The sequence below is a fragment of the Egretta garzetta genome, unplaced genomic scaffold, assembly GCF_000687185.1.
Source record: "Egretta garzetta isolate BGI_Z169 unplaced genomic scaffold, ASM68718v1 scaffold23, whole genome shotgun sequence".
In the NCBI taxonomy this organism is placed as follows: domain Eukaryota; kingdom Metazoa; phylum Chordata; class Aves; order Pelecaniformes; family Ardeidae; genus Egretta; species Egretta garzetta.
In genome coordinates this window covers 2,253,094-2,277,086 of record NW_009259237.1, presented here as the reverse complement: position 1 = coordinate 2,277,086, position 23,993 = coordinate 2,253,094, and the positions used below count along the sequence as shown (strand labels likewise).

Here is a 23,993-nt window from a genome sequence, read left to right as displayed (position 1 = left end):
GATTAGTTGCCTTATCACAAAGAGCAGTCCTGGCTGCAGCGTGCAATTTGGGGCTCAAAGGCCTGTGGAGAGAGGAACAGATTGTGGCCATGGCCCCATCAGTATGTACATAACATTTGTATGGAACCTCTTTCTATGGTAGGGATGTGGTGAAGTTTGTGATGAATGTCTTTGACTTAATGGAATATTTCACTAGTCTTATTTACTCTATAAACACTGTCCTTTGGATTCTTACTCAAGATAATTTAATATGAATACATCAAACCCCGTGTCTGCCTCCTACAAATGTGTATATACATATATTATCACAAATAGTTCATATCAAGATTAATATGAAATCAGTTTGCCTAATGTCAGCCTTAATCTTAGCTTTCACTTATCATCCTTTAATAAAGAGCTCTTCTCATTCTTGTTGGCAATTTCTACTGATAAAATTAGGCTTTTTTCACTACTGCTTCACAGGGTGAAGCAAGGTTTTCATGTTTCCATAAAGTGGTAGGAGAGATGCTGACTTTAAGGCATATTTTATTTCCATTTGGTGAATGCCACTTTGCCTGTCCTTCATAACTGTGGAGGAGACGGAGTAGGCAGGCTTCTCTCCCATCACTTCCCTTCTGACTTGGATGAAACAACTGCTAAAGGCAGTGGAGCGAGAGCGGAACTATCCTCATGTAGCTCTGATGCTGCAGGTGCCCCATTTTTCGAAGTAACATGTGGCAGGCCATTGTAGTTCCCTATATGACAGGTCACATGGCTTTGGGTTACAGAAGGAAAATCTGTGGACTTATTTTGCACCTCTCATGAGACAAGTCAATTTCTCAAGCACCAAACAATAAACTAAATGTGCACAATTTTAGCACATCGAGACTGTGACCCCCTTTTGGCTTGTTCAGTCATGAAATCCCATGCTGACCTCTATTAGTACAAGTATGATCCAATTTTGTCAAAAAAACATTTATTGTGTGCTTACTGAAAAGGCTGGCAGTGTTCAAATTGCATTGCAGTCTTCTGAGGACAGATGGTTGCATGGAGGCCGTGAATTGACACACCAATGCATTTGAGTAGAGCGGTGCTTTAACTGAATGTGTTTCCTAAGTCAACAACCAAAAGGGCAACGGCTTAACTCTGCTCTTCCTTGAATTGACTTGTGATTTAAATTAAACCCAACTGATGCTTACTGCAGCACATGATCCATGTCTTATGCTTGGTGTTAAGTCACGTTGTAATTCTGCGTATTTTTCCTGCACTTTCTGTGACCTGTGAGAGAGGCATGAATTACCAGCACACTGTTTCCTTAAGCTGAGCAATTACTTCTAATGAAAATTACATGGGTTATGTGAAGGTAGAAAATAGGAAAAAAGAGACTTGCCATGGAAACATGGCTAGTGGTTTGGTGTTTTTTTTTTCTTGATGCTTTCATCTCTTCTTCGGTGGGGATTACTATGCTATTTATTTTTTTATGGTGAAAGTATGGCACTTATGTCTGTTAGGTTTTTTTCATATTTTGCTTTATATTCCTTAAAAAGTGGGAAATGTAAGTAACATTCCGATACTATTTTTGTGTGATTTGTTTTTATCCTGATGACGTTTCCTTTCTCCAGACAACAAAAATTAAGATGATGTATTATACCTGCCTTGTTCATGCATTTTCATCATCAGGTAAACTTTCTGTCCTTCTTGTTAACTCATGTTTCATGGAGTATTTCCAGAATGGGGTTTCTGTAGCACTTCGTGAAGCCCGTGCTGACTACTCTCTCCAGCATAGTCCTTGAGGCAAGAAAATGTTTGGAGCCTAATGAAAGCTTGTGGAGACTGGCCTCACTGTATCTTACTGAAGTGATGAATCTGTCTTGTATTTTCATTGACTGACCTCTTTGTTTCTGTACCAATTATGTACTTCTACATGTTTCTGCTGCACTATGTCACATCCTATATTCCTAGTATTGAGAATCAGGATACCTGCAGCAAAGTATGTGTGAAAAGGAGCTAGCTGACAAGCACAGGGATACACACTTTACTCTCTTGGTAATAAACTAGTTTCAAGAAAGAGAAATGCATCTCTGCACTGCTGACACTGAGCCAACAGTTTGAGTTTGAGAGGAGGAGAGAGAACAATGATATTTGTAATCCCCTGCTAAATGCAAATAAGCTGTGTGTCTCTCTTCTGGAGATTGCTTCCCTGAGTCAGTGGAGTTCATTTACATTTTGGTGACATCTACAAGAATTTTGCCAACACAGCTTATTACTGCAAACATTGTGTCAGTTCTGACATTTCTCTTTCCTGGGAGAATCCCCAGAATGGCTGGGGTTTTTCTTAGTAGCAGACTTGCGGCTTCACTAGCAGAGGCACGCAGAAAACAACGCCAGCCTTAACCGTTCCTGTCCCTTATCTGGTAGAGCACCATTCCCTGATTTAACCCACCACAACTTTTTATGGCCGTGGTGTGAAGCACACTGTGTGAACAAAAACCTTCCCCACAATTTTAATCTGGAAACAGAATTGGCACTCTGACCTTGCTCCTACAGCCATAGGTTTGGTCCCCAGGCTTTGTTTCTAGAGCAGATGCATAAATGACTATGTCAGCACAACTCAGGAGAGCCACGCTGCGGTAGCAGGGCTCACCTACGAAAACCAAGCAGATCCAACTACCAAACAGGCGCCTAATGTAAATTAATCCAGCACTCCTGGGGCCAGACACCTGAATCCATGGAAAACAAAGGCTATCCCTGTAATTGCACTAAAGGTTGTTAGAAAAGGATGCTTAATCCCCAACAAAGAATCTTTTTTCCTGTGTAATAGCTATGGCAAGTGCAGTGTTACAAAGATGGTGAAGGACTTACTAGTGCTTTAGGCCAGAAGCATCACCTATATTAGACCCTGAACTCTTTTAGTCTTCCTTTCACATATTGCTGGTTTGTGCGTTTCGCTGTCTCTCCCTCGCAGGACTAAGGGTATTACTTCTACTTCTCAGAGAAAGATGTCATCAGGGTTTCATTCATTTATAAACATAATTTACCAGTTCTGTGAATTACTGTTGTTTATGAGAGTCTCCAATGATGCTTAGTAAGAGAGATCAGGAGAACATTTTGTTGTCTACCATTACATTTTTTTTTTTTTTCCTACCCTGCTTATGTATTTATATATAATATACATTTATTTGCCACTTTTCTCTCTGGAATGAAGCCTGGCAGCTATAAACACTTCTCTTGCAATGTAAGGATATGAACAAGCCTCTTCTGTTAGCCACTCAGATGAAACCAACCAAATTATTTCAGTCATGACTTAAGGCATATTTGAATTTAGGATTTCAAGGAGGCTTTATGCCCCCTGGCCCCGCTGACTGTTCTCTATTTGCTCTGTATTTTTCATCTTATTCTCAATTCTACTGCATATAGTGTTTCCCACTAACTCATGTTTCGTAAAGCTAATGTGTCAAAAAGCTGAATTCTGCTATTTATTTACAAAGAGACTGTGGACAAAGAAGTTAGGCCTCAATTCAGGAAAGTGCTTATGTGCAATACTTTATGCGCTGTAAATGCATTCTGGATTTTATTCATGCAAAACTTTCCAATTCAGGGAGCACTGAGATGCACATTCAAAAACTGTCACTATTTTACCTATTTACATAGGGGGAACAGTATTTGCCTAGCTGATGGGCTTTTTCTTGTCTTGTTGTTTTGAAAGTTTGTATTATAGAAATGTTATAATAAAAATTACTGAAATGTTTTCAAGTAGCTTTTCCTGAAATTCATAGACTTACAGATGAAGGAAAAGGCATATCAAGATAACTTTTTAACTAGATTAATTTCTTGTCTGTGAGTTTACAGAGCAGCCTTTGGCAGGCTGCCTTGATAGAAACTCCCCTTTTAAACCTTGGCTTCTCTTCCTGAAAAAATGCAGCCATACAAAGAAATATTTTAATATATTTCAAAATACAACAATAATACTGATAATTTCTCACTATGAAACTGAACTAGTCATTCTTTGTATCTTATCAGACAATTCAGTATTATTATCTCTACCTTGTAAACAGCTATATCCAGCAGAATTGAGCATTTTCTAAATTCATGGAGCAAGGGAGGGTCATTGTCAGAACGACTGTCCCATTTCAGGAAGACCTGGCACTGGCATCTTTGCCTGATAGTACCTGATCATGCCCCTTTCTTAAGGCTACTCATTTCCATTAGCCATTGCTAATTTCTCTAGCTAGGAGGCAAAGGGTGCCAGAGCCATGCAGGCTTGCCTTTTATGTTTACTGTATGCCAGAATTCTATGCTTAGTTATTTTCTAAACCCTCTATTCTTTTTAGCTACGTGCTTATGAAAAGATAAGTTGTCAAATGAAAGATGCATAATACAGATAAAAGTTCTGCTCTAATTAACAGTTACTTGAGGGTTATTTCAACTATGTCCATTGTTCATTTCTGCTTACAAAAGTTGGTAGTGTGTGAGTACAATTTTTATATTGGGCAAGATTAACAAATACCGACCCTCAGCATGCACTACGATATTCATTAGATAAAACTTGATGTCAGCAAATAAGAGAAAAATATGCTGAATAAACATAACAGCACTGAAAGAAGCAGTCTTTCAAATTAATCCTTAGAAAGGCTAAATAAAAGTTGTAAGGGAAGAGGGTATTGTTGTCATTAGTTTTGATAATCCAGACTAAGGTAGTACATGAAATTTATAAACAAGTCCAGAATTTTGATAGTAATTTCCAGAACAAACTAAATTCTCCTAACAAAACAGAAATAAATTTCTTGAATGCTCCAAAGAACTGAAATCTAACTGGAGGCCAAAGCATCTTCTTGTGACTAAGCAAGCAAAGAAGAAATAAGAGTACCAAGTAGCAGTGAACTCAGAATTAAATTGCATGATAAAGATTTTTAAACCACCATTACAACAAACAATTTGATGTCTTAAGAAGCCTGAATTAGTCAGCAAGATTATAAGAACTGACTTACTAATTGCCTCCAAATTAGATGCAAACAGGTTTTTTTTTTCCCTTTCCCCCCTCCCATTATCTTTTTTGGGGGATGCTGAAGTATTTTTCCTAATAGAGAAGCTCATATTATAAAGATATTCCTGAATATAAGGAATTATCATTCTGTTGCTTCGTAAGAGTGCTATGGTGCCTATAATACTGCCATTTTCAAAGCTGACAAGTATAGTTATGTACCTTTGCTAGGTGAAGAAATGAAGTTAACAGAAGATGAAATGACTTCTCAGGAAGAAATTGGCAGAACCAGGACAGACTGGGTCTCTTGATTTCGGAGTTCTTTCCTGTAAGATAGTGCCTCCAACATGCCTTCCATTTCTATGTCCTTCAGTGACTGCTAAAACTAGGTTTTCCTATTTATTTCAGTGGTGCATAACAGTATTGCACAGATCAAGAGCAAGTATTCACCCACTTACGGAACTTCACTTTGGAGTTTATTTTAGGAATCAATGCTTTCTAGGTTTCCCATTTGGGCAGTAAGGAGAGACTGGATGCATTTAGAGGGCAGGTTGAACCTCTCTGAAATCACCTTCCTGAGTAACTGTCCTTCTCCACTGACAATCTAGAGTATGTAAACCGGTACTCAGAGGGTCTATATACCTTTCCTGAAACTGTATGCAAGGACTAGGGGAATCCTGGATACAAATGTGCAAGGAGATTTTGAAATAACAGATTCCTTTTCTTCAGTTAGAACTTTAAAAGGACATTTAATGGATTTAACTTGGAATGAATGGAAACAAAAGAATGCATTCATTAGGTTAAAATTTAATATTTTCAACGGCTGTTGTAGTAACATCTTAAGCACTGTTATGTTCATGTAATAGCTGTTTAAATAACAGAACTGTGCCTCTTTTGAAAACTACTTTTCTGACAAGAATTGTCAGAGATCTATGTCTGGATAGTATTCAAACATACTTTCCTCAACAGTCTCATGACAAGATTATGTTAACCGTCCTGGTTGATTCTAGGCAGGATTATCCAGAGAGAACTTTGCACAGGCAGGATTACCTGTGTGATTTCATATAAAGCTGCATAGTGATGGAGATGATTAATCCAAATGGCCTATGGTACGTAATAGAAAGGCAACGTGTGGGATTATCTGTGTAGATGCAGCTTTAGAGCAAACATTAACCTGGCTCCTGTTAATATGAGCCTTAAATAAAGTCTTCATGACAGTTATTTTAAGTTTTTGTGCAGTGTTTAATTACCTTAATAAAGAGAGAAGTATCAAGTGACATAAAAGACAATTTTTTTGGTACAGAAGACTCCAGTCATGTAACCCCTGCAAGTGGGAGCAATGATTGCGCTAGTTATGACTGTCTTTGGCTTCACTGGGGCAAATTCTTTGTTTCCCATGAAAATGTATGTTTTCGTCTGAACCAAAATTTTAGCCTTTAATACTACTTTCTCATGGTTTCAGGAAAGTCTCTAGATAGATAATAGAGCCTTAAAAAAAAAGCACATAGGAAATCTGAGCCACTGGAAGATAGCTAAAATCTTTGTATGCATGTAAGCTTCTATGCTAAATGGTTGGCTAGAGGACTGGAAAAAGAGTAGGTGAAGGCAAGTACATCTTAAGTGCTACAGGTCAACACTATTTTGCTGAGTGTATTTTCTGAGAAATGTATGGTTAACCCTTGAGCAAAGATTATACATTTGATTTCCTCTTACAGCAAGGGAAATATTAGCTTGTTTTCTCAACTGGAACAAATCCATGCATTGCTTCTCAGGGCAGCTTCCCTGGAGTACATGCAGTACAATGCTTTTGTTAAGACTTAGCAGTGGTTCTGCTTCTGATTCAAGAGGATTTAACAGCAAAAAACCCTCCGTCAGTCAAGTTAAGAAAGGAGAGCACAAGAAAGAGAAAGGGGAGGAAAAAGAGAGGAAGAAAGATACACAAATGTATTTTTTCATGTGGTGATTCTGGTTGACCGATACAAGAAGGAATAGGCAAACATATTCATACTTGAAATATACTTTGAATAGTTCATGTTCTTTCCCATTAGGCTGAATTTCATGGTAGCTGCAAATTAAATGAAATACTCTTATGTCAGTGTTTTGCTTCTTAAATGCTAAAATTAAGCTCTGAGAGTAAGCTAAGGAAGTAACTATTTTGCCTCTGAAAGCCAAGATAACTATGGAGGGTAAAAATTAACTAAATTGTGGGTACTTATAATCCTGTGAAAGTAATTCCTCTTTTATTTTTTCTTTCTACATCAAGGTACCTCTTTTACAGAGCTGTGTTTATATATGTGTATGCACACATCACCTGTTGGTAAGCGTATATACTGTTGGTTGTGTAAGAAACGTCTCTGTGAATGCACACACATAGCTTGTTACACTGTTGTTGATTACTGCGATGCCATAAACAGCCTTTTAGGAATACCAGAGCTATGGTGCAACACACTGACTGGTATTGTTATTCTTTACTTATATTACCATAATGCCTAGAAGCCATGGTTAGGACACTGGATGTGTGAGGTGCTACAAAAAGAACAAAGTTTCCCTACTCTCAAAATACTTATCCCACATTCTTCTTGTTCCATCCACCATTTGTTGAGGATCTTCCTGCCAGAACTAGACTATGGTTTGCAGCAACAGCACGGACGTTTTCCATCTAGTAGCAATATGCTAAACGTACAATGGAAATCTCTCCTGGAATACAGCCTCGCTGGAAAGTCCGCTCTTACTCTCAGTAGATACTGTGGATGTTGATCTTGTGGACCCAAGCTTTTCCCGATTCCCTTCCCTTTCCTGAAAATTCACTTTACCATGGCTAGCCACAAAGCTTTTCCCATACGAGCCTAGGTCTGAAAGGATGTGTAAAATACTATAGCCTGTCTTTCCTTTATAACCACAATTCTGTGTGTAAGCCCTTTGGAATCTTTCTCATTGTCTCAAATAGGAAATGTTGAATGTCTCTGCTATTATTTGCTCATAACTGGACAAGGAATAATGTCAAGAGCTCTAGTGTGACTGGACTGCCCACAATAGTGGTGGATATCCTCAAAATACCATGGCCTTTCTTGTCTTACAGCAGTAGGCCATAGATTTCAGTGAGCTACATGACAGTAAAAATGGTGTAATATGGTTGAGAAAGAGCTGCCAGTTTTGTTTTTCCCCTTTCCTAGGTATTTATTTCTGAACTCCTTTCTTAGCATCTCTTTTTCCTTTGCCCTTCCAATTTCTGACATCCTGCTTACCTGCATAGCAATCTCTTATTCTAAATAAGTACTGAGATCACATGGTAGTGGTAGACCACATGACAGTGGTTACTGGTACAGGGAGCCCCCATTATAGACACTATTGTATCTGATTTTATAAATGCTAGAACAAAAGGTTCTCATTTTATCCCCTCCCAACACCTAAGTATGTGAATCCAGAATATGAGGTTAGGCATGATTGACACAGCGGGCAGGAGGTGATTTGGAAGTCATTTCCCTTTCACTCTATCATTAGCCTGCTTCCGTGGTTGATGTACTGCCAGTGTTTTAAGAAGCAGATCGCATGCATTCCCCTTAGCTACTGACAAATCCAAAATCCCCTGGAGTGAATGTACATGCATAGTGAGCACATGTAACAGACTGAGGAACTTGGCCATTTATTTCACTGTTTAAAGAGAAAAGGCTTTCTCAGACCAAAAAAGAAAACTGTTGGGACACATAAACTTCTAATGGGTATACTATGGAAAACCTTTTTGTTTTTAAACCTGCTAAAAGCACAACCTTTCCATGCTTCTGGATTCTATAATCTGAAGTTACGTGTTTGTTTAAAGGCCTGAATACTCACACCAGAGCTGCTAGTTTAAACCTAAGTACCATCAGAGAGAATCTAGTCCAGTCCAAAGCGAAAAACCACCATGCTTCTGTGATGCATTTTTAATAACTCTACCGTTGATAGGAATGATTGACCAGTTTTCAGACTGATGGGATAATTTTCTGGGGGCCATAAGAAAGACATCCCTTTCTTTTACTTTGGTAGCTATATTTTATCCCAGTTGTTCTGGGTGACTCTTCTATTATATTAGTTGATAGCTGAAACTGAATTGCTGGTTTATTCCAGCTTTGCCAAATGAAGTTGCCTGTGATCAGCTTCCCTGGGAATCCTTGTACAGCTGTAGTCCATCAGACTAACTACATAGGTGTTCTGTGTAGATTTTCTGTTGGTGCTGATTGTCTTAACAGGTCTTGTTGCTATTCAGCAAAACCAACACGTGACAGAGGTACTTTGGCGCTTGTCCTGTCTGAAACATGTCTGTGTCTGTGAAGTATATATGAAGTGACAGATGTTAGTGCCTTGCCGGATGACAGTCTACTCTCAGGTTCATCTGTGAACAGCAAATCTGTCTTTCCATTGAAAAAATAATGAATTTTTCCTCTAGGCAATTTCTGATTTCTGTTCGCTTCTGTAACCATTGCAAATGATCTGTTGGTTTTGTATTTTTGAGATCTTAACTACGGTAATATGTTCAGAGCAAATCTGTGACTTTGACTCTATTTTGTCAGCTGTCGCTGTCTTTTTCTTACTAGCACTGAATTGACAGCTTTGCATTTAGAAAAAATACATATTGGCATATATTAAAAAGAGTGTGTTGCTACTCACTACTTACCTCATGCACACCTTTATAGAAGGGCAGAAAATAATGCCTACTTATGTGTGATGTAAGTTGCTGAATAGTTTTCATGTGATCCAGGCAAGATGCAAGATCATCAAAACCATCGTGTTCCCATTCAATCTTCCATGATCACATCCAATATGTTTCCTCAGAGAAAAAACCAAACCACATACCTAGCTCTAATCTGTGCTGATTGGACCAGGAATTAAGAGCATAAGAACCTGAGGTCTTGCCTAAATTCACATCTTGTGTGTCCTCCCATGCATGTTAACTGTAGCCCTTCTGAATTCTCAATTATAAACTCATAATCTTTTGTGCTCCATGGATCTGACCTGAATGCTGCTATACTTAATGGACTGTGATCAATTCTACAGAGTGCTTGTGTTGCATGAGTGCTTGAATTCCTCTGTAAAGCCAGCCAGCGGGTTGTGACAAGATCTGTAGACTGAACAGTTGGTGTTGATGGCCTGCTATCTACACTATGCATGTTTCAGAGGGTTTTACTTTGGATTGGCTCTATCCTGTCTCTATGCATCTGAATGCCCATTAGAGGATGGAGTGTACTAGGCTCACTCCTGACACTCATTTTTTGTTTTACTTTCATCTGAAGTGTATTGCCAGTAGCTGTCAATCTGTTCTCCCTGTTGTAACTTCTGGTCTTTTTGCAAAATTGCAGCTACGTTCTTCTGTGTACAATGTTGTGTTAACTAAAAATCTGAAGTCTGCAAATATTTCTGGCAAGTAATTAGTAACAGCAGTATGTGATCCGTCCTATTTGTACTGTGTAGAATAGAGGTCTAAAAGTAATTTGCCATTTTAGATGTTGCTAGTTACAAAATGGGTATGTTAAAAGGAAGGTTTCAGAGTTAAAACTGTAACTTGAAATTAACAAGTGAACAACAAATAACAAGCAAAAAGTAGGAACAGAAAGGCCAAGAAGGTTACCTCACCAAGTTTGCTAGTAAACAGCAATTGCTGAGAGTATAACACACTTTTGTTCATCAGAAATCCTCCAATTCATCTTTCAAAGTATTGCAACAAATCTGGTTCTAAAACCATCTGCACTGTTTACAAAAGTTGAAAACTGACTCCTTTAAATAGAATCATAGAATCATAGAATACACTCGATATCTCTGACTTCACAGTAATTCTTACCTCTTCCCTGCCCAAGTATTTTTTTAATCAGCTGGCAGTTTGTTTTATTCGCATTAACATTTCCAAATGCAGAGTACCATCAGTCACTGCTCTGCAGAGCTGCCAGTGTCTAATTGTTTCCAGCAATGGCGACTGCCTTTTTTTTTTGCTTCTCCCCACTCAGCTGGCATTTCAGAGCAGCAGCCTTCACAATACATTAGTTTAATGCATTTTGAGCTCAACCAAATCTTCCATTCCCACTACTGCTGATATTTGTCTACCATTCTACTTGAAATCAGCATGCAGCATAAATGATTTAGACATATGAATAAATAAACCTCTAAATATCCGTATCCTTGCAACAGCAAAACTGTATCACATCTAATGTTTAGAACAGTATATTGTTAACAAACACCAGTTCGGTGAGCAAATGGATTCACATTTCTAGGGCATTGTGTCATGATTTAGGAAAGTGAAGGGTAACTCACTTGAGCATGTTAGCTTGATGGACATGTAGTCTCTGCCACAGTCCTTCTTATAGTGACAGCGCAGCCAGTTTAAGAGGCAGAGTCCATCACCACACTGTAGTTCCTCTTTTTTACACGGCAGAATGCTCTGTTCATCTGAAAGGAGGAAAAACAATAGATGACTTTGTGTAACAAGCAGCTCCTTCCTGAGCAACAAAGCCACATGTCTACTGAAAGTCTATCTTCCTGCTTTTGAAAGCCCTGGATGGATGAAAACACTCTCTTCTCTTTGTCAGATGTGAAAAGGGTCTCAGACTCAAACAAATGTTTCCTATACTGTTGTTGCTGATCGTTTAAATAGTGTTTGAGACAGATGAGGTCTAGGTGAAGCATACCAAAGAAATCACAAGGGTACCGTGTCTCTGAGGCACCTAACCTTCTGACTGACTTACATGCTTTAACATTCGCCCCAGCTTAACACACAAGATGGATAAATGATGGGGAAAAAAGAAGAGAGATCTGTTATCTTGCATAAACCTGAAGGACTGGATTAAGGGCTTCTTAGTTGTAAATATAACTCTCTCACAATCTCTTTCCAGTTTTACAATTAAGGGGAGGAGCTCAGTCTGATAGAACGGGGAAGGATTTTTTGAATAATCTTAATAAAGCCTTGGGTAAACTTACGGAGACATAAACTCAGGTTTGGTTTGCAGAAACATTAATCCTATATAGAAGGGTCTGTATCTTTGCATGAAGCCAAATCTTTGACTGGCTCTTCAGCTGAAAGACTGAAGCCACTTCCCAGGACTACTGGGGGCTGAGTAGAAAACTGAGTCACTCCTCTGTGCCTAGAGAGGGGGGAAAAGAGTAATTTTATCTTGTCCTTTTATAGTGTACCATGGTTCCTTTTATCTTTATGCATACACACATGCATGAACAGAAATTTCCTGCGCTCAAAGGAGAGACGATACCAGCCTAAGCCCTGTAATTTAAGAAAAGCAGAGTTTCAGTCCAAGCTCATATTCACTTGTGTAAAACATATTTGCACAAGAAAAGGGAGTGCTGGTGGGAGTGTCATTGCTTGTCATACCTGACCAGGATCACCCCTTCCTAGTCCAAAAGTTCTGAGAGTACGCCTGAGGAGAGAGTGATCACTGCAAATGCAATGCCAGCAAGTGATAAGTGTTTAGCTTTCACTGGCTACTCAAAACAGCTGTTTTGTTTGATGTCCATAAACATTCAAACAGCAGCGGCATGACACAAAATTTAGAGGAGCTGGGGAATCTCTATCCCAGGAAAAGTATGTCCTTTTTTTTTTTTTTTTTTGACACATTAACTACACAATGCAAAATATCCCATGTGACCAGCCATACTATCTAAAACCACACAGAGCAGATAATTGAAAAAAGAAATTGTTATGTAAATGTATTCCAGTTTGTTAGGTTAAAAATCTATTAACATACTATAAGGAACAAACAAATTCATGGAGATAAGTCAGAAAATTATGCAGGATAAGAGAGGAAAAAACCCTCCACATTATTCAAGGAAGGTTTGGGGGTGTTTTTTTCACATTTCACTAGTAGTGTTATTGAAAGTGGACTTGTTTTGATGGTAGATAAAAGGGAACTATTTTCTGACAAGTGCATCTGAGTGCGCAAATGGATACACTAACATAATTTTGTTGTATGGTTTTGTAAGGCCTTCCAGTAATGGGAAAGAGAAATAAAATAGACAGAAAATAGTTCATTAATGACAAAATAAAAAGTTTCTAAGTTTGGCAAGGAAGACTTTTGTGCAGAAAGACTCTGCAAATCAGCTTTAAATTTCATTAGAGTACCAGAGCTGTATTCAGGTTACTTCATGTGAGCAACCTAAAACATTTGAAGTACAGGGAAATAAAAGTTCAAGCCCAACTTGAAAAATGCTAGCTCTTGAAAGTAAAGGCACAGAGGGCCAGTGTGCAAATCTGTACCCAATAGAAGATGGGCAATTCTGCTACATCGCGTTTTTGTTTGCTCCCCAGTATTTTTAATTTGGAGCCTTTTTGTCATTCTTCATAGTTGTGAAATCATGCAGTTTGGAGTAATTCTTTATGATTTCCAATTCTCCACACAGCTGCTCCAGTGGAAGATGTCAGTACCCCCAAATGCATTTATAAATATCACCAGTGTTGACAACATACTGCTATAGTAAATCTTAGATTGTACATGTGTACCTGGCAGCTCTGCAATCTAGAGGCCAATAATCACATCCTATCATTTTGTACCTTCTGAACAACTTGCAGTATGTTTCCCAAACGGCTACTGTGTTTCTGGTAGGCATCTCAGACAATTTTGGGGTAAAATGGCACAGAATTCCCAGCAATTAAAGTTGTGGGGATTCCTGTCTGTTTTGTTGGTTGGTTTGGTTTTTTTTTTTTTGAGTTAAGATACTATAGAAGAAGGAGCTAAGCAATAATTACTTTGTGGTACCAAACGTAGTCATTGTGTAAATGGGAACAACTTTTGTTAACTTTAGACTGGTTACATAGTCATTGCAAATATCAAAAAGGAATTCACCTGCAAGAAAATGATGCAAAAGGAAAACATAATATATTACCAAATTTAATAGAGTAATTGGTCCTGGTATGCTTCTCACATATTTGTATCTTCCATAAAGTCTGTGTAGTTCATAATCTAGTTTGAAACTGCCCTCGTTATTTTAAACCTCTTTGAAATTGCTCCAGCCTACACCCTTTTGTATCTTTCTTGTTCCCGTTTTTACTGGTTCAACACAATTCTCTCACTGGCTACGATTTCACCACTTTTGGATGTAAGAAAGTTTTCTACAGTTCCTGCAACCTAAAATTCCTGCTTGACTTTTCACCACTTTACTGGCTCTACTTTGCAGGTCACTTAAAGATAAATGCCTCTTCTCTCTCATCCAGAAAGCAATACTATGCTTTCTGTTTCTGCTAGTTGTTGTTGAACTGTGTGTCACTTTGGGATATGGTCTTTATGAAAATGCTAGAAAACCACTGTGATGTTTTATTATCTTCAGGGAGAACCATTAAGATTTTAAGCTATAAGAAATTATATGGGCAGATCTAATTTTTTTTGGACTGAAAAGCAGTGAGGGACAATGATGGTTTAAAAAAAAAAAAAGGATGTGCAAACCCATCCCATAAAGCTGTATTTCCCAGATGCAGCAAGAGCAAATTACGTCTTTCGTGAGTCCAGATGATACAAATCTTCCATCTATTCTCAAAAGGGGAGCTGCAAAATAACTGAAGAAACCATGAAGACTAGAAATATGTAAATGCTTTTTTGAGGAAGAAACTGAGGCACAGGCCTGTAGTCGTGCAGCAGGCAGGGACAGAGGTAGGCATCACATTCAGTCTGGTACTGACTGAACAAATAACAATGTTTAAGTTCTACGCAATGAAAATTCTTTTGAGACAGATAGTTTCAGTTGTGAGAAAATACATTACTTTCCAAGATGATGTTTCTATCTCTGTAGAGATACAAAGTATTTTGTCTTTAAAGTATGTTTTACCCTGAGGTAAAACTGATTTGAAAACAATTTTTACTACAGATGACAAGGAGCTAATGAAGTCCCTTCTGGAGAAGCACTTCCCAGTTCTAAGCCCACCTGTTCCCAACTGGAATGTGCCACGCAAAGGCGTGCTAATGGTTTTCAAGGCTTGTATTCTAAATCAGCACGCATTTGAATGAATTTATGAAGTGAAAATTAGTAATTTAAGACCATCAAAATGATCATACCAAATTAAGGTTAAGGTGCAATATTGTATAAATGTGATGCATAAAATAAGTCTGCAAGTTGAAAATTAACCTGCACCATTAAAATACGCACAATAGTTTACAGCTATTGTACATTATACGGATTTGTATTTTCCTATGTTAGTAATACCACAATTTTTTTTTACTCAAATGACCATTGAATTACATATCTGTTAAAGTGGGTAAGCACTTCTCATATGAAACACTGAGTCTGATAACCTCCTGATCATCTACCAGCAGGAACTATTTTCTGCAATATAATCCTTTGCACTTTGTAAAAATCATAGTCCTCATTCTTGCCTGCAGCCTGGCTTTGAAACCTTTGTAGCCAGCTGTGGGAAGATAGTCGTGGTGAAGAAGGATCCTCCAGTGACATAGAGATGATTTAACAACTCTTGAGCTTAGTAAGAGGATGAGAGAATAAACAGCACATGGTATGTGTTAGTTTGATGCTTAATGCTCTGCTGTGCTTATATGATTTAGATGAACACAATATAAGGAAGAGAGATTCTTATCTCTCTGGTGACTTCTTGTGCCCCTCAATTCCTTGGTATTTCACATTGATGGCAACTGAAGAATTTTACAATAACCTTAAATCAGAGGACAGGCACAAGATGTCATTTCTATATGATTGAGGTAGCTTGGTACTACCTTTAGCCCTGAATTTTACCACGCTGTCCTTGGCTGTATTTGGGAATCATAGTTTTACATGTTTGAAAATCTGGGGAAAAGTTCTTTTTTCTACCTCTACAGATGCTCCAGCACTCCTGAAGCATGATCCTATGTCTCCAACTTTGTGAAAATTTTCAATTTATGGCTTGCTTCATTCAGTAGAAACACTTTTTTTATATCAGAAGCACAGAAATGTAGCCCTGAACATAATTTTTTCTCTTTCATTTTAGACTTCTATCAGGTTTTTAGACATCTTTCAGGTTGGCTAATAGGATCTAGTTGCAAAAGTACAGTTTCCACTCATGTTTCCATTTTGGATTGTGCTGTTGGAAAACCAAAGTCTTTTCTAAAAGTGTCTACCTATATATAAAATCTTTGGTGGTGGTATTCTGATTTTGTGCTCTCCTTAAACATTGGGACAGTTTCTGATTGGGACTGGTGCTAAGAAATGTATTATATAGCACACACCCCAGCACACAATAGCATGACTATGTAGTAACTGCTTTTCCAATCTACTATTGAATGTCCCATATGCTTTCCAAAGGAACATCTGATTCCACAAATGTGTTTAGTGTGAGGAACGTGATTATTAGTATAGTTTAATATACTCTTCAAATGATGCATAAAAGTCATCCCAAATAGCTACTCTTTGTTGCTCCTCTTTGCAGTGTGTGTGTGTTCTTTCTCTAGCACCAAGTTCTAGGCAAAACCAGAAAGCCCTTTGGATTCACATTCCTCTACCGATGTGTCTCTGAGGCAGAGGTATAATTACAATACCAACTGACTAGATATTGTTGGGCTACTTGTCAGCATGGCATCTGCAATCCACCGGGAGTGTTAATTTGTCATTCAGAGCTGCTCAAGTCTGCAGGGTTTTTACATTTGTTCGCTGAACAGGGAATGAGGATTGCATAGTAGGCTGCCTAATCACTGAACCTTTTAGAGGCAAGTTTCAGGGCAATACATTAAGATGACAAAAAGGAAACATGGTTTACAAATTTCTAAAACCTCTAGTCTCTTCTGCATTGGACTTTCTGTGACCTACTTTATTTTAAAAGTCTTATATTTGTCAGTTGTTTGGGCCAATGACTTGTATACTGTGTGCGTTTGGAGAGTGAAAATGACCATTGTGTACCCCAGTAGTCTAACTTGTAAATAATCATAAACGGGGAGCATTTAGCCCAAAACACTGAACTCTGCTAATAAGAGGAGATGGTTAAGTGTCGATTAGAAGCAAAGTTCAATATGAGGTTGTTCTAGTAAGAAGTAGCCTTCCAACTGGGACAAAATAGCTTGCAATCTGCTGGGTGCTCTGCCATGTACTCTATTACTCTCTCCCCCGTATGACCTGGGATCTCTTTTGTAAAGCTCATCTCTGTAAGATCCTGAGTCATTGCTGTAGAAATCCCTGACTGAACCCATTCTGTAAGCCGGGGCCTGGTTTCAATGTTTAAAAATTGGAAGCAGCCTATTAAATGATTTAGAGTGACTCAGAAAGCTGTTCAACTGACTGAAGTGTTCAACTTCCTGATGCAAAAGATGTTGTTTCTATATATATCTTGGTTCCCCAGAGGAAGGGAGACCTACCTGTATTTGTGATCTAACTAGAAAAACATTACAAGCCAGCTGTAGTTACTTTTCTGTCCTAAGTAAGTGGGAACTGAAAGTTGAGGTCAAGTGTAACTTCAGAATATTTCTATCAGGTCTCAGCGTGATGGACAACAGGTTGTTAGTGGACAATTAATTCAGATACATAAAATAATCATATGAAGAAGTAAAAGTAGAATAAATGTTCTGGAAATTGTCTTGCAGCAAGTCTGTTCCTTCAACCCCAAGAACAAAGACAGATATGGGATTGGACAAAGATGGAAAAAAAGATGCTACAAGAGAAAATAGCTAGTGCAGTATCTTGTTAGCAAGAGTCAATGCCAAGTAATGGACACACACCAGTCCCAGGAGCCAGGAGAGCCTTGCTTTCTCCTTACATTGCTATGTAATCTAAAGCAATTAATTTTTCTGCCAATGTTTTTTTCTCTTCCCACCTTTTGTGTTATCTAGACACCTGCAATCTGGAAGGACAAGGCCAGTTATTTTGTGCAGGATCTAGCACCATAAAGCTTCAGTCTTAGTTGGGTCTTTTAAGCATCCATGGTACTGGTAGAAGTAATCCTGTAACAATTTTGCAGCTAATTCAAAATAAAGCTATGATGCTGAAAACCTGTAAAGATCAGATGCTTACAGAGCTGATTCTCTTAAACCATGAAACTAAAGAAGATTAATTGACAATAGGAAAGATTCAAAAGTAAAAAAATTGAAAAACTGCATATATTTCACTCTTTTTATAATGCTTCTAATGAAGAAGGAAAACAATTGCTGAAAGAAAAATCCTCATTTTAATGATAGAAGTAAAGGGATTAACACGCTTGCAACTAAAAACAGCAATTAAAACGTAAGAAACTTAGAATTAAAGAGGCCAAAGAAACAAAGTGTCATAGAGGCACTATTTGCATTAGGAATAGACAGTGATCAAGCAGCTTTGGCTGGAATGTCCTCCAATAAATTATCTTCATATAGGTCCTTGAAGACTGTAGGTGTCTCAATGTCATGTAATGTCATTATATTTATTATTATATAAACAGTCCAAGGGATTTTGGGAAGTTCTAGCAACATATGTATTAAGTCTTGGAGCTAAAACCCCTGTTTGCATAAATGCTGTCAAAGGCAACTGAATTGCTTGCTTCTGCCAGCTCTGAATTTAAGGCCAAATTTTCAGAGCATCTGAAGGCAGAGACTCTAAGTAGGCTTTCCAAAAGCTCATAATTAGGTGTCCACCTCTCCTTGAAAGGAGGCTCTGCATAAAGGCGTCTGGGCATCTACTGCGTTTTTAGGTGCTTGAACATATAGCTCAAATACAATCATTGTATCATAATGAAATGTCAGACAGCAAGAGTTAATAGCACTCAGCACCTCTAAAACATATCTCCCCCCCTACTCTTCTCTGAGAGGTTTCTTAGTAAGGCTGCTTGTACTAGTTTGATGAGATCCCCTTCAAAAACTAAAGCATTGTTGCTATTTATTTAATAGGGAGCAGGGTTGGACTCTAATCTGTTTTTTGCATAGTAGTTGCATAGGAATGAATTCTAATCTATGATTCTATCCACTAAAAAAAAAAAAAAGGTATGGGAGGTAGGAGTTGGGAGAAGCTGCTGAAACTAAAGCATTAAGTCAGTAGTTAGAGTGGAAATGAACGATTTGGAGTTGTCAGCCTATAGCCTCATAAACGAGGATGAGAAATTGTCAGGCTTGTAGAGAAATTGATGCCTTCCTAGTGCAGATTCCAGTCTAATAAATGAAAAGGTGAAAAAAATCATTCTTGATCTAACTGAGATGATTTCAAGCCATCAGAAAATAAATTGATGGCAGAAAGATACTGAGCAGGATATGACTTATTAGGGGAGAAGAACAAAGAATTCTGAGGTGCGGTTCTGGGGGTATTCGAATATCCTTCTTTTCTGCACAGCTGGAGTCATTAAAGCCTGAAGTACAATGTGGAAAATTGTAGGGAGAGATGGGTGCCTTCATCCACACTTTAAGAAAAAAAGATCAGTGAAGGAAAAATAAAGAGCACATTATTTTGGGGATTAAATTTAGCTGTGCGCTTAGAGAGGAGGGGGCAACTAGACTGTGAGTTTCCTTCACTGCCTGGCATTGCATGGCAGACATGGTTTCTGGAGAGAAACTGGTAATGGGTGGTAGATGTTGGTCCTTTGATCAGTGACACTTCTCAAGGCATCCTACAAGTGCAAGGGAATATACTGCTGTGGGGTGCAGAAGTCTCGGTGCAGATCTATCAGTCTGTCTCTTAAACATCCTGGCATATAACATACTCTCTCCAGGACAGGAGCTCACAGCAAAGCTGTCGTGCACAGGCTTGAAGCAATCTCTCGTCTTTCTGCATGTCTCACATCTGGTGCGGCCAACAGAATCACTGTAAGATACTTGCACAGACCCCAAATCACCGAGTTTCTTCACCTCTTTGAACTGAGGCACTGGGCTCCACCTGTGCATATGAAAGTGAGTTCATTGAGTACTGGCCTCCAGACAACTGTGTTAAACTGGGTGAGTTTGGAGACTGTTCTTGGAAAAATACAGGATTTGCCATCAAGAACAAGAGCTACAGACTTCCTAGTCTGTAGCAGTGGAGAGAGTGTTTTATTCTTGCTGTTTACAGAAAGATTTCCTGGTTTATGAGTAGAAGTTTGTTCAGCCTTCCACCGTTGTCCTGCTGTTACAGTGTGTGAGCTGAATGCTGAGGGACAGCATCCAAAGTGTCTACTCAAGGGCCTACTGGTTTTAGGATGAGGATTTTATGCACTTTTCCTTTGTAGCAAGTATGTCCCTGTGCCTGGCATAGGTGGGTGTTCATGCAGAAAGAGGAGAGAGCCACAGTCCGAATGCGTTTGTTCCTTCTTGATTTTTGAGAGATAATTCTGTTTAGTAAGAGTAAGTTTGTAAGATCTATAAAGGTTATAACACAGCAGTCTTAATGCTGGATTTTAAAATGCTGTCTGCATATTTTATAGTTTTGTTTTTCGTGATTCTTGCATCCAAATAAACATTTTACATATCTCTGGACATTCCTTAGTTACAACAGCAGAGACATTGTTCAAAATGGTTATCATAAAGATTTACTAATAAATAATTTACTAATACATAACTATATAGTCAATTAATAGTTGTAAAATAACTATCTTTTCATAATAGCTGATATGTATTGGCAATCTGGATAACTGGTTGAAAAATCAGTTGATTTGTTTGCTTTTACCTGTGCTTAAAATTCATTTTTTCAGAGATGAGTCTCAGAACTGCTGGGGAGGAGGTGGAGGAGGCAGCAGCATGCAGGAAGGGAAGGCAGTTTGGGTAGAATTGTTTGTCTGCCTTTTTACTTCTCTGACAGTTTTGGGCCCCCTCCATTTAAGTATTACAAATGCTGATTGAGGTTTATGACTGCTGATTAATAATGATTTATACTCATTGTCATCAATATTTTCTAGAGATAATTTTGACTTTTTACTTTAACAAACAAACATACCGGACCAAAAGCTAAAAACACTTTGCAAAGAAAATCCAATGTTTCTCTCAGAAACAAACATCTAAAGCAACAAAGCTAATAGCAAATTTTACTTCCGATTGGAAAGTTCCATTAAATGCTGGAACGGTCACCTGCCTTGGTACTGTGCAGCTGAAGGCACGTAGGTCTGTTCTTGAGTATTAGCTTGCCTGGACTTGGCTTGTGTGACTTTGCCTCTTTGTCCTGTACAAGATACAGTATTCTTGAGGCACAGCTGACTCTGCAAGAGAAAAGCTGCAGTCTTGCTCCTGGGCCTTTGCACTTGCTTAGGAAATTCAGTGTTGGGAGAGTAAACAGGTCTAGTACCTGGTGTACATGAATTCTGTATAGCTGAAGGAAACGACTATGACGTCTCCTTCTTGTAGTACATAGTAACAGCCTGGAATAACACCAGACTCTTTCTGTGGTCACCATAAAAGCGTAATACCAGCCACAGTTTGGTTTATTGCTTTTTTTTTTGTTGTTTTGGTTTTTTTTGGCTATTGACCACCTGGTATTGTGTTAATATTATCTGTTATTGTCAGTAGAACATTTCACAGTCTAAGCATTACAGTAATTAAACATGATAGCCCTTGTGTAGAAGGGCAGAACATTGGGCCTGGCTACACTGTACTCAGTTAAAGCCAAAATAAAACAGAAATACTGTCCCAAGAACATTTAATTTTGAAGAGATGTAGACACCCATTTGGAAATTAGGGCAATACTCAGAGTACTCTGAACTGTTTGCTGCAACACTTCTATTGCAAAACTCCACTCATCTAAAGTTAATGTAATACAAAGTTGCCTTGCCATCAAGAAGTGGCCTCTCTGGGAGAGACAACGGCAGGGAAAAATCTGAGCTTAAGGGTCAAGGAACATAAAAGTGAAGAATGGGTAAGAGATTATGTTGTTCTGATATGAAGCCCCAAACTAAACATGTATTGGCTACACACATAATGAAGTGCTATGAAATGTCATGCGTAACATAAACCCAACAGTCCTGTGCAAAAATAATCTCAACAGTAATTCTGCATTATTGACCTGTAACAACATAAGCACATCAAGTCTTTTTTGCCAAGTCCAGAGGCAATTCACTATTAAATGACTAGACCGCCACATGTAGCTATACTGATGTAAGCGTTTACAATTTCCCATCATTTTTGTATTGTTATTATGTATTTTCTATGACTTAGGTGATGCCAGTTGGTCATCGCCTAGCTAACCAGAGGGTGAACAATTTTAATCAGCAGCTACTAATCTTGCACTTGTTCTCGAGCCCAACTTCAACATGTTTTTTCTAGTTTAAGGGTTTACCAAGCAATCTGAAGGACAACACTGCATTTATTTGGTTTTGCACTGTCTTCAGCTTTACCAACCAAAGTTAATGTAGGGTTAGATACTACAGATACCTAGTGTTGACAGAAGCTGGTCTTGATGCTATGAATAATTTCTCCAAGTTGGTAGGTCGTGGCAGCAAACACTAAGCTTTGTAGTATTTCTAGTCTGGGAATGATAGTAGCTGCCTGCCTTTGTTGTTCATTTATGTATGTCCCAAGGTAAATAAGATAACTTTTTGTCTGTTCTTTCTTTAAACTTCAGGTTTAATCATATGATTTCTCACACATGATGGGCATCTTAGCTTCAAAGTTGTTACCAAAGTCATGATCTAGTTAGAACATTTCAGCATGGCTTTTCTCGAGCTGCAGCACTTGCTCTGTGAGATACCTTGGTTGTTTGAATTGCTGTGCATATAATTTTATCATTATGCATTCTCTCACCTAAGAGATTGGATGTGCTACTCTGCTTCCCTGTGGTTTTCTGCCAAAAGAGGACCAGTGACATGGCCAGAATTGGCTCCTATAACGTTACATTTCCTTTTCAAAAAACTTGCATGTAATAACTACAGAAGTCAGTCATAAAAAGGAGAGTAGAAGGAAGTCAAATGTCAGCAATTGTTTTATTTCAATGATCGGAAGTAGTTTTTAGCCATATTTGTTTCACTAATGAGCGCCAAAATTATAGAAATTTTGACTGATGTCAGTGTGCTCAATTTGTAAATCAGTTCTAGCAGCTATGTGCTAATTTGTTGTCGTGAGAAAAAAGGGAGGATTTTTTTTTTTTTTAAAGAGGAAATATTGAAGTACTTGTACCTCACGCTAAATTTTATGGTCCTCTATTTCTCCTCTCACTCATTTCTGTGAGTTTTGTCTGTATAAAGATCACAAGGTTAAGTCAATTTCTTTTAACAGCTCAGTTGTTTTCTTAGTCAGGAAGCTACTTGCTTTTTAATGGATTGATGTTTATCTGCTAGAGGACTTTAAATATAATATTCCTACAGCAGTATGTGACTGCAAGGCATGCCATTAATGCAGTTTAAAAAAAAAAAAAAAAGACTACTTACAGATATTGGAATAATTGCTGCCTATTCCAATACGGATGGAGCTTCCAGAGATGAGATAAAGATGGAAGAAAAGAACTAAGGAGGGAAAAATGGAAAAAAGGTCCTTAATAGCAGTTTGTTTTTGTTTTGCAACCAGATGTCAGTTGAAGACACATTGTGGTATTAACATGCACCCACTCTCTCTGGGGCAGGATTACGCGTTTCAGACTCTGAAATTACGCACAGATGTAGCTTGAATGGGGGTGAAAAAACCCAAGTAAGTCATTGCTTCATACTTCCAGGAATCACTCCAGTTCAGGAAATGACATTATATATGACTTTAATGCCTCTTAGATTCAAAACCCCACGTATAAACAACAATGTGTTATATAAATATGCTAATTATTCTTGTTAAGTCATTCACCAGTCTCTGAAACAGGCACCTACCATTGTAAAACAAAAGAACTGCTTCCTAATTTGTTTAAGTGCATCTTGAATACATTAGGCGTGCGTGTGTCAAACTGGGTTGGAATAGATGTGTTCTAAAATTTGATACACATACTCCCCCTATGCATTTAAGCTTTAATATTTATAACTTGCACTTCAGAGATTTATACTTGCAGGCAGCAAAATGCACACGAGTAAAACGTGTCCTAAATAACAAAACGTTTAGATTTCGGAAAAAAAGGTGGTCTGGTTCGCTCCTGCAGTTGATGTGAAAGAGGAGCCCCTGCCAGCCGGTGGGATGTAACACAGCCTTTTGCCGAGGCTGTATTTACAGCCCGGCGCAGCGCGCTCTCCCCCGTGCCCCGGGGCCGGCCCGGCTGCTGCCCC

General features: G+C 38.4%; 1 protein-coding gene across 1 annotated transcript in view; it reads right to left on the bottom strand.

The window, feature by feature from the left end:
* The window catches only part of BEAN1 (brain expressed associated with NEDD4 1), an 81,995-nt gene that overhangs the window by 39,550 nt on the left and 18,452 nt on the right, over positions 1-23,993 (bottom strand). The window contains exons 4-5 of the mRNA XM_035891527.1: positions 23,181-23,255; positions 11,240-11,374 (exon numbers count right to left, since the gene is read on the bottom strand). Of these exons, the coding sequence (XP_035747420.1) occupies positions 11,240-11,374; positions 23,181-23,255 (210 nt within the window). The remainder of the gene's footprint in view (positions 1-11,239; positions 11,375-23,180; positions 23,256-23,993) is intronic.